Genomic DNA, 11,315 nt, shown 5'->3' on the forward strand with positions numbered 1-11,315 from the left:
GCCGTTCAGACTCCGCCTCACAGCAGAGATCCTGCCCTATCTTATCTCGCCCATTTGTTTAACTGGTGACAATCCCGGTAGTGAAAAGGAAACCACTGAAATCAAAGGTTTCGTATTGGATTATCACGGCCGCATAATGGGACTAAAACACGTCCTTGTGTTTAAGCCCTAATGGCTCATTCGCACGGCCGCATTGCGTATTTCAGTGTGTAAATGCACAGAGTTTTCACAGACCGAAATATGTTGATTTTCTGAGTATTTCTGCAATCGTCATTTTTATTGAGAAAAAAATCCCATTGTGTTCTTGCGGAAATACGCAGCGAATACGCACGATTTCCTGCATGTTTACGCACGCCTATTGACTTCAATTAGCTATTTCAGTGCGTAATACCAACCAAAATAAGACATGCTGCGTTCGTGTTTCACGCAACCGAAAATCGCATGAAAAATACGCAGATGCTAATGAGCTCCTTTGAAAATAATGGGTTCTATTCACTGCATATTACGTGTGTGAAAAGTAAAAAAAATACATGCCATAAATACGGCTGTCTGAATATATGCACAGCGTGCATCAGGTGGTTAGAGAAGTGGGGCGGCCATCTTTGGGGTGGCTTTCACCTCTCCGTCCCGCAGTCCTATCTAAGAACCCCAAAAATGGGAGTCAAAAGCCAGTAAGATCTCTGCTTGAGGAGGTTTCCCTTCTGGCGTTTGTGCCAGAAAGGAAACGGAAACCTGCGCAAATGGTTTTTGGTTTGACTAATGACGCCTATGCTTCTATCCGACTCCCAGTTTGGGGGATTCATACAGAACCTGAGGTTGGAGAGAGGGTGATGCCGTCTGGCCAGAACGTACTTGTACCCGTCCTTCCTATTTCATAAAGAATTGACATTAGGGCAAATGGTCTAAAAAGAAAAAAAGGCCCCGTTGCCCCTAGCAACCAATCACAGCGCAGCTTTCATTTGCCCAGAGCAGAATACACAATGAAAGCTGCGCTGTGATTGGTTGCTAGGGGCAACAGACATTATTAGACACTTGTCTAGCTCCGCCCCACCGTGTGCTTGCTCTCATTAAAGGGACAAAGTGCCATTCTGCAGGTAGCAGTACTAATACTCTTCAGTGGAAGGTATCATGTCTGATTATCGGGGGTCCCTTTGTTAGAAGCCACCAGCGCCCACCACGCCGTGCTCCGGGTGATGGATGCTCGGGGACCTCCTGTCTCTCTTTGTCCCGCACTCCTAGCGCAGGCTCGGGCGGATTACCTCATCCTATCTCCCAACGACCAATCACAGGCCGCATCGCCCGCCGCCGGGAGGCAGCAGAAGACAGCCGGAGCCAATGAGAATGTCTCCAGTCCGGTTGCCCTGACAACGCGGTTGTATATAACGGGCGGCTTTGGACCATGTGTTGCAGGTTCTCTTACACCGACCTCCTTAGAGTCGCACTGTAAGAAGGCATCCTTCTCCTCCTTCCTCTCGCCCTCTTCTCTAGAAGCCTCAACCCACAAACATGGTAAGAAGGCTCCTTCATTGTGGAGGGAGTGCAGTTACTACTGTATTCAGGGGTGAGGATGGGGCTGTATACGCAGGGGTGTACATAGCTGTATACAGGGGTGAGGATGGGGCTGTATACAGGGGTGAGGATGGGGCTGTATACGCAGGGGTGTACATAGCTGTATATAGGGGTGAGGATGGGGCTGTATACAGGGGTGAGGATGGGGCTGTATACAGGGGTGAGGATGGGGCTGTATACAGGGGTGAGGATAGAGCTGTATACAGGGGTGGGGATGGAGCTGTATACAGGGGTGGGGATGGAGCTGTATACAGGGGTGAGGATAGGGCTGTATACAGGGGTGAGGATGGGGCTGTATACAGGGGTGAGGATGGGGCTGTATACAGGGATGAGGGTGGAGCTGTATACAGGGGTGGGGATGGAGCTGTATACAGGGGTGGGGATGGGGCTGTATACAGGGGTGGGGGTGGGGCTGTATACAGGGGTGGGGGTGGGGCTGTATACAGGGGTGGGGGTGGGGCTGTATACAGGGGTGGGGATGGGGCTGTATACAGGGGTGGGGATGGGGCTGTATACAGGGGTGGGGATGGGGCTGTATACAGGGGTGGGGATGGGGCTGTATACAGGGGTGGGGGTGGGGCTGTATACAGGGGTGGGGGTGGGGCTGTATACAGGTGTGAGGATGGAGCTGTATACAGGTGTGAGGATAGAACTGTATACAGGGGTGGGGATCGGGCTGTATAGAGGAGTGGGGATGGGGCTGTATACAAGGGTGAGGATGGGGCTGTATACAGGGGTGTACATAGCTGTATACAGGGGAAAGGATGGAGCTGTATACAAGGGTGGGATGAGCTGTATACAGGGGTGAGGATGTGGCTGTATACAGGGGTGTACATAGCTGTATACAGGGGAAAGGATGGAGCTGTATACAAGAGTGGGGTGAGCTGTATACAGGGGTGAGGATGGGGCTGTATACAGGGGTGTACATAGCTGTATACAGGGGAAAGGATGGAGCTGTATACAAGGGTGGGGTGAGCTGTATACAGGGGGGAGGATGGGGCTTTATACAGGGGTAAGGATAGAGCTATATACAGGAGTAAGGACGGAGCTGTATGCAGGGGTGTACGTAGCTGTATACAGGGGTGAGGCTGGGGCTGTATAGAGGGGTGAGGCTGGGGCTGTATAGAGGGGTGAGGCTGGGGCTGTATAGAGGGGTGAGGATGGGGCTGTATAGAGGGGGTGAGGATGGGGCTGTATAGAGGGGGTGAGGATGGGGCTGTATAGAGGGGGTGAGGATGGGGCTGTATAGAGGGGGTGAGGATGGGGCTGTATAGAGGGGTGAGGATGGGGCTGTATAGAGGGGTGAGGATGGGGCTGTATAGAGGGGTGAGGATGGAGCTGTATACAGGGGTGTACATAGCTGTATAGAGGGGTGAGGATGGGGCTGTATACAGGGGTGAAGATGGGGCTGTATACAGGGGTGTACATAGCTGTATACAGGGGAAAGGATGGAGCTGTATACAAGGGTGGGGTGAGCTGTATACAGGGGGGAGGATGGGGCTTTATACAGGGGTGTACATAGCTGTATACAAGGGTGGGGTGAGCTGTATACAGGGGGGAGGATGGGGCTTTATACAGGGGTAAGGATAGAGCTATATACAGGAGTAAGGACGGAGCTGTATGCAGGGGTGTACGTAGCTGTATACAGGGGTGAGGCTGGGGCTGTATAGAGGGGTGAGGCTGGGGCTGTATAGAGGGGTGAGGCTGGGGCTGTATAGAGGGGTGAGGCTGGGGCTGTATAGAGGGGTGAGGATGGGGCTGTATAGAGGGGGTGAGGATGGGGCTGTATAGAGGGGGTGAGGATGGGGCTGTATAGAGGGGTGAGGATGGGGCTGTATAGAGGGGTGAGGATGGAGCTGTATAGAGGGGTGAGGATGGAGCTGTATACAGGGGTGTACATAGCTGTATAGAGGGGTGAGGATGGGGCTGTATACAGGGGTGAAGATGGGGCTGTATACAGGGGTGTACATAGCTGTATACAGGGGAAAGGATGGAGCTGTATACAAGGGTGGGGTGAGCTGTATACAGGGGGGAGGATGGGGCTTTATACAGGGGTGTACATAGCTGTATACAAGGGTGGGGTGAGCTGTATACAGGGGGGAGGATGGGGCTTTATACAGGGGTAAGGATAGAGCTGTATACAGGAGTAAGGACGGAGCTGTATGCAGGGGTGTACGTAGCTGTATAGAGGGGTGAGGCTGGGGCTGTATAGAGGGGTGAGGATGTAGCTGTATACAGGGGTGTACATAGCTGTATAGAGGGGTGAGGATGGGGCTGTATACAGGGGTGAGGATGGGGCTGTATAGAGGGGTGAAGATGGGGCTGTATAGAGGGGTGAGGATGGGACTGTATAGAGGGGTGAGGATGGGACTGTATAGAGGGGTGAGGATGGGACTGTATAGAGGGGTGAGGATGGGGTTGTATAGACGGGTGAAGATGGGGCTGTATAGAGGGATAAAGATGGGGCTGTATAGAGGGGTGAAGATGGGGCTGTATAGAGGGGGTGAGGATGGAGCTGTATAGAGGGGGTGAGGATGGAGCTGTATAGAGGGGGTGAGGATGGAGCTGTATAGAGGGGTGAGGATGGGGCTGTATAGAGGGGTGAGGATGGAGCTGTATAGAGGGGGTGAGGATGGAGCTGTATAGAGGGGGTGAGGATGGAGCTGTATACAGGGGGTGAGGATGGAGCTGTATACAGGGGGTGAGGATGGAGCTGTATACAGGGGGTGAGGATGGAGCTGTATACAGGGGGTGAGGATGGAGCTGTATACAGGGGGTGAGGATGGAGCTGTATACAGGGGGTGAGGATGGAGCTGTATACAGGGGGTGAGGATGGAGCTGTATACAGGGGGTGAGGATGGAGCTGTATACAGGGGTGAGGATGGAGCTGTATAGAGGGGGTGAGGATGGAGCTGTATAGAGGGGGTGAGGATGGAGCTGTATAGAGGGGGTGAGGATGGAGCTGTATAGAGGGGGTGAGGATGGAGCTGTATAGAGGGGGTGAGGATGGAGCTGTATAGAGGGGGTGAGGATGGAGCTGTATACAGGGGTGAGGATGGAGCTGTATACAGGGGGTGAGGATGGAGCTGTATACAGGGGGTGAGGATGGAGCTGTATACAGGGGTGAGGATGGGGCTGTATACAGGGGGTGTGGATGGAGCTGTATACAAAGGGTGAAGATGGGGCTGTATAAAGGGGTGAGGATGGGGCTGTATAGAGGGGTGAGGATGGGGCTGTATAGAGGGGTGAGGATGGAGCTGTATGCAGGGGTGAGGATGGAGCTGTATACGGGGGGTGAGGATGGAGCTGTATACGGGGGGTGAGGATGGAGCTGTATACGGGGGGTGAGGATGGAGCTGTATACGGGGGGTGAGGATGGAGCTGTATAGAGGGGTGAGGATGGAGCTGTATACAGGGGGTGAGGATGGAGCTGTATACAGGGGGTGAGGATGGAGCTGTATACAGGGGGTGAGGATGGAGCTGTATACAAAGGGTGAAGATGGGGCTGTATAAAGGGGTGTACATAGCTGTGTACATATAGTGGGGAGTACATCACTATATACGGTCAGTGTGGTGTGTATAGTTGTATACATTAGTGGTAAGTACATGGCACTATATACGGGAAGTAGGGTGTGTATAGCTGTATACATACAGTGGAGTGTGCATAGCTGTATACATATAGTTGGGAATACATGGCGCTATATACGAGCAGTGGGGTGTGTATAGCTGTATACATACAGTGGAGTGTGCATAGCTGTATACATATAGTGGGGAGTACATGGCGCTATATAGGGTAGTGCGGTGTGTATTGCCGTATACATATAGTGGGGTGTACATGGCGCTATATATGGGCAGTGTGGTGTGCATAGCTGTATACATACAGTGGGGAATACATGGTGCTATATAAAGGCAGTGTGGTGTGTATTGCTGTATATATATAGTGGGGTGTACGTGGCGCTATATACTGGCAGTGGGGTGTTTATTGCTGTATACATATAGTGGGGTGTACATGTCGCTTTATACGGGCAGTGGGGTGTGTCTAGCTGTATACATATAGTGGGGTGTGTCTAGCTGTATACATATAGTGGGGTGTGTCTAGCTGTATACATATAGTGGGGAGTACATAGCTGTATACATATAGTGGGGAGTACATAGCTGTATACATATAGTGGGGTGTGTCTAGCTGTATACATATAGTGGGGAGTACATAGCTGTATACATATAGTGGGGTGTGTATAGCTGTATACATATAGTGGGGAGTACATCGCTGTATACATATAGTGGGGTGTGTATAGCTGTATACATATAGTGGGGAGTACATAGCTGTATACATATAGTATACTGTATATATGGTATAGCTATATACATGGCGCTATATATGGGCGGTGTGAAGAGCCACTGCTGCCCTGTTGTGGCGGGTGAGGCGGTTGCCATGACGTTGCCATTGCTCTTCTCTGTTATGCGGCAGAACTGGCCGGCAAAGATGGCGGCCAAGTTGTTGTCGTCTCCGACAGACGCTGCATTGTGTGAGGCGGCCCCACCCCGCCCTGTCATCCTCCCGCCATGTCCTCCTTCCAGCTGCGGCTCCTCACATTTTCCTGGAGCCTGTCACTGAGAGAGCAGCCATTAACCCTGTGTGTTCCGGACAGCCACCTCATCCCTGCCGCCATTAACCCTGTGTGTTCCGGACAGCCACCACATCCCTGCAGCCATTAACCCTGTGTGTTCCACCACATCCCTGCAGCCATTAACCCTGTGTATTCTATCGCATCCCAGCAGCCATTAACCCTGTGTGCTCCAGACATCCCTGTGTGCTCTGAACATCCCTGCAGCCATTAACCCTGTGTGTTCCACCACATCCCTGCAGCCATAGTAATAGGGCAGGGGACAGAATGATGTTCTCACACTGGTGCGGCTGACATGTTGTGTGAATGGCTCCTTCCTGTTTCCTGGGGGTCAGCGGGTGATGTAATGGTGTGGGCAGACATCCCCCCCCACCGTCTGTCATGTCTTGCTGCAGTGGGTGTGGCGGCCCTCATTGTTCCCCGTCCTCCGCCATATCCCGCAGTCTGATGTATTACATTATGGCCGCCCGCTTTACCTCACCAGTATTTCCCTTCGCTGACATCTGTTTAGACATCCCACCGTAAAACCCAAGTGTGGCGTAAACACGAGGCGGATGATTAGAGCTGTTAAATATTACCGCCATACTAAACAGTGACAGTCTGTTCTTTGTCTTTTCCTTCCAGCGTGAGTGCATCTCCATCCACGTTGGTCAGGCCGGTGTGCAGATTGGTAATGCCTGCTGGGAACTCTACTGCCTGGAACATGGCATCCAGCCTGATGGGCAGATGCCCAGTGACAAGACCATCGGAGGAGGAGATGATTCCTTTAACACATTCTTCAGCGAGACCGGAGCTGGCAAACATGTCCCCAGAGCGGTGTTTGTAGATCTGGAGCCTACAGTCATCGGTAAGGGCGACCGGCGTGCCAACTAGATATATGTAGTCCACACAACCCGCTCCTATGCCGCACTACTAATCATCCACATTAGTGCGTTCATCAGAGCCGTGCCTGAAATGTCACCCGATGCAAGGCTGTCGTCTCATATACAGGACTGCGCAAACGTTTTAGGCAGGTGCGGAAAAAATGAGGCAAAGTAAGAACGCTTTCAAAAATAGACGTATTAATAGTTTATTTTTGCCAATTACCAAAGTGCAAAGTGAATGAACAAAAGAGAAATCTAAATCACATCAATATTTAGGGCGACCACCCTTCTTCAAAACAGCATCAGTTCTTCTAGGTATACTTGCACACAGTTTTTGAAGGAACTCCGCAGAGAGGTTGGAGAACTAAGCACAGATCTTCGGTGAATGTCGGCTTGCTCCAATCCTTCTGTCTCTTCATGTAATCCCAGACAGACTGGATGATGATGAGATCAGGGCTCTGTGGGGCCAAATCATCACTTCCAGGACACCTTGTTCTTCTTTGGACTCCATTCACACGGGGCAGTTTGGTTGCAATAAAAAGCGCCCCAAAAAGTTCATTTGCAAAACTGCGAGCGGTTTTTGTCACTTTTTACTACAAACGTAGTAAAAACACCAATGCATTTTTTGGTGTGGTTTTTATTGCAACCGAACCGCCCCTTGTGAATGGAGTCTTACTCTGGAGATAGTTGTTAATGACAATGACTGGATGTTTGGGGTCGTTGGCCGCTGCAGAATTCATTTGGAGTCAGTCAAGACGTCTCGTATATTTTTGAAGCATTCTCACTTTGCAGCATCTTTTCCACACCTGCCTAAAACTTTTGCACAGTAATATACACATATATATATAATTATACTGAAAAGTGTGGTTTCTAATAATGTAGGGGGCCACAATGTCTTTATGAATATTCCAAGTGACACCATCAGTGGTTAATGATTTTTAAGTCTACAAATCCTTATTCCTATGAAGAAGGCGTCCAGCATCTTCTGCCACGCATTAGCTTCTGTTCACATCTGCAGCCCAGATCCTGGCAAAGCTCTCAGACAGAATAGTACAGCATGTGGCGCTATATTGTCTGGCAAATCATTGGACTTCCTGATGGACCTCATTGACTATAATGAGAGTCATCAGGCGTCGTTCATGTCCACTTTATACAGAATTTGGTGCTTGCAGTATTTTCAGTGTTCTGTTCCTATAATGGAGTGGAATAGAACATCTGGCACAGATGTGAACACACACAAGATATCTTGGGAGGACACAATCTTGGAGCGGTGCACATTAATTTTTATGTAGAGGTGTGAATGAACCCCTCTTTCACCTCATTAATGGGGCTTTCACCTTGTGTGGTGCAGAGTGTAAGCTCTCACCTACGACCTGAAGGTTGCAAGTTCGATCCCCGCTTGATTCAGGTAGCCGGCTCAAGGCTGACTCAGCCTTCAATCCTTCCGAGGTCAGTAAAATGAGAAGCCAGCTTGGTGGGGGGTAATAAGTAATAATTACCTGAAAGCGCTGCGGAATAAGTTGGCACTATACAAATACCAGGATTTATTTATTTTTACTAGTCACCAATGAGACCTTAGAAACATGTCAGAAGATGCACTTAGTGGAATACTGTGTTAGGACCATTAGCATGGGTGGACATGAGTTGTACTCAAGATACAAGGGTGCAACTTGCATTGGACACCGGTCCGTGTACTGTCCAATACCCACAGATGGCGAACATTGCATGTCCTATTCTGGTCCATATAGGACATGTTACAATTTTAATTACACACTCGCAATTAGTCCATGTGGAAAAAATGCCTAACTTGCTATAATGGGTCTGTTTGCAGTCTGTGAAATATACAGACAGGAAATGCACGTGTTTGAATAGGCCCTAAATCAGATGACAGTGGAATTCTGCATCATGGCTGAGGCTTGTATACTAGCCCTCTACTGGACATGAGACACGCCTTTAGTTACAACATAGAAGCCACATTGTTGACATCAGTTGGTTTCCTCAAAGCTTCCATTGATCTCCTACTATATTGTCAATTATTTACAGATGAGGTCCGCACTGGTACATATCGCCAACTGTTCCACCCAGAACAACTCATCACTGGAAAGGAAGATGCTGCCAACAACTATGCCCGTGGTCACTATACTATTGGCAAGGAAATCATTGATTTGGTGCTTGATAGAATCCGCAAACTAGTGAGTGACTGTTTTTCTGTTTTGAAGGTATATAATAGATGTCATATTTCAAAAACCTATGACTAATATATGGTTTATCATTTTCTTTCCCTACTCAGGCTGACCAGTGCACAGGTCTTCAGGGTTTCCTGGTCTTCCACAGCTTCGGTGGTGGTACTGGATCTGGCTTTACCTCTCTGCTGATGGAACGTCTCTCCGTTGACTATGGAAAGAAGTCCAAGCTGGAATTCTCCATCTACCCAGCTCCCCAAGTGTCCACTGCTGTTGTTGAGCCCTACAACTCCATCCTTACCACTCACACCACCCTTGAGCACTCCGACTGTGCTTTCATGGTAGACAATGAGGCCATCTATGACATCTGTCGTAGAAATCTAGATATTGAGCGCCCAACTTACACTAATCTTAACAGGCTGATAGGTCAGATAGTGTCCTCCATCACTGCTTCTCTCAGATTTGATGGAGCCTTGAATGTAGATCTGACAGAGTTCCAGACTAACTTGGTGCCCTATCCTCGTATCCACTTCCCTCTTGCCACCTATGCCCCAGTCATCTCAGCAGAGAAAGCTTACCATGAGCAGCTTTCTGTGGCGGAGATCACCAATGCTTGCTTTGAGCCAGCCAACCAGATGGTGAAATGTGACCCACGTCACGGTAAATACATGGCTTGCTGCCTGTTGTACCGTGGAGATGTGGTGCCCAAAGATGTTAATGCAGCTATTGCCACCATCAAGACCAAGCGTACCATCCAGTTTGTAGACTGGTGTCCAACTGGTTTTAAGGTTGGTATTAACTATCAGCCACCAACTGTGGTTCCTGGTGGGGATTTGGCCAAGGTACAGCGTGCGGTGTGTATGCTGAGCAACACCACTGCTATTGCAGAGGCATGGGCTAGGCTGGACCATAAGTTTGACCTTATGTATGCCAAGCGTGCCTTTGTGCACTGGTATGTAGGTGAGGGTATGGAGGAGGGAGAGTTCTCTGAGGCCCGGGAGGACATGGCTGCCCTGGAGAAGGATTATGAGGAAGTTGGTGTAGACTCTGTGGAAGGGGAGGGCGAGGAGGAAGGAGAAGAATACTAAATGTCAAAACGGTGCTGCTTTCACAGGGAACAATATAACATCTGAGAAACACGCAAATGTATTTGTTCAGCCAGTTCGATTCTGTGTGGCAACTTTATTTTTTGATGTATTTTTGCTACATTTAACTGTTCTGGTCCTAAACACTTGAAACACTTTCTGACATCTCCATTATGTTGGATTTGTCAATAAAACATTCCCTGTCTTAAACATATATTTTTTGTGGTGTATTTCTTCATTCATATTCCATTCTATTTTAATAATAAATCCCAAATGTTTTGATTTACTTTACTTATACTCAAGTTCTACTAAACAAAAATACCGTATATACTCGGGTATAAGCCAAGGCACCTAATTTTGCCACAAAAAACTGGGAAAACTAGGTGCCTCGAGTATAAGCTTAGATAGACTAGGTAAAAAAAAAGCAATACTCCTCTCCGAAACAGCGTCTGTGTCCCCAGCACGATGGTCTCCCCGGTGGTGCGACAAGCTGCTATGTAATTCTCCCCGCTGTCATCTCTCTGCTCAGCTTTGAATACCCCCGCTGTCAGCAAGTAAGCGCTGTGATTGGATCGAGCGCCAGCCAATCACAGCCGGCGCTTCATGGACCAATCACAGCCATTCAGTGATGTCATTCACTGAATGGCTGTGAATTAACAAGTGCTGGCTGTGATTGGCTGGCGCTTGATCCAATCACAGCGCTTACTTGCTGACGGCGGGGGAATTCAAAGCTGAGCAGAAGATGACAGTGGGGAGTATTACATAGTAGCTTGCTGCACCGCCCGGGAGACCATCGCGCCGGGGACACAGACGACGGCTGGGAGGTGAGTATTGCGGGGTTTTTTTTGTTAACTAGTCCCTCACTCGAGTATAAGCCGAGGGGGCTTTTTCAGCATAAAAATATGTGCTAAAAAAAGTCCGCTTATACTCGAGTATATACGGTATATAGTAAAAAATTATAAATGGCACAAAAGGTAATTGACCTAATGT

General features: G+C 49.3%; 1 protein-coding gene across 1 annotated transcript; it reads left to right on the forward strand.

Annotated features, from left to right (window-relative positions):
* Positions 1-1,354: 1,354 nt before the first annotated feature.
* LOC136587126 (tubulin alpha-1A chain) lies at positions 1,355-10,539 on the forward strand. Its single transcript, XM_066585628.1, has 4 exons — positions 1,355-1,509; positions 6,819-7,041; positions 9,101-9,249; positions 9,348-10,539. The coding sequence occupies exons 1-4, from the start codon at positions 1,507-1,509 to the stop codon at positions 10,326-10,328; spliced, it is 1,356 nt and encodes a 451-aa protein (XP_066441725.1). The 5' UTR covers positions 1,355-1,506; the 3' UTR covers positions 10,329-10,539.
* Positions 10,540-11,315: the final 776 nt, after the last annotated feature.

This window comes from Eleutherodactylus coqui, chromosome 1, assembly GCF_035609145.1.
Source record: "Eleutherodactylus coqui strain aEleCoq1 chromosome 1, aEleCoq1.hap1, whole genome shotgun sequence".
Taxonomy (NCBI): Eukaryota; Metazoa; Chordata; class Amphibia; order Anura; family Eleutherodactylidae; genus Eleutherodactylus; species Eleutherodactylus coqui.

Bases quoted from the DNA above. Each gene is read 5' to 3' on its own strand.
- LOC136587126 (XM_066585628.1), top strand. The intron at 7,042-9,100 runs GTAAGGGCGACC...AATTATTTACAG, and splicing joins TCTGGAGCCTACAGTCATCG to ATGAGGTCCGCACTGGTACA. The intron at 9,250-9,347 runs GTGAGTGACTGT...TTCCCTACTCAG, and splicing joins TTGATAGAATCCGCAAACTA to GCTGACCAGTGCACAGGTCT.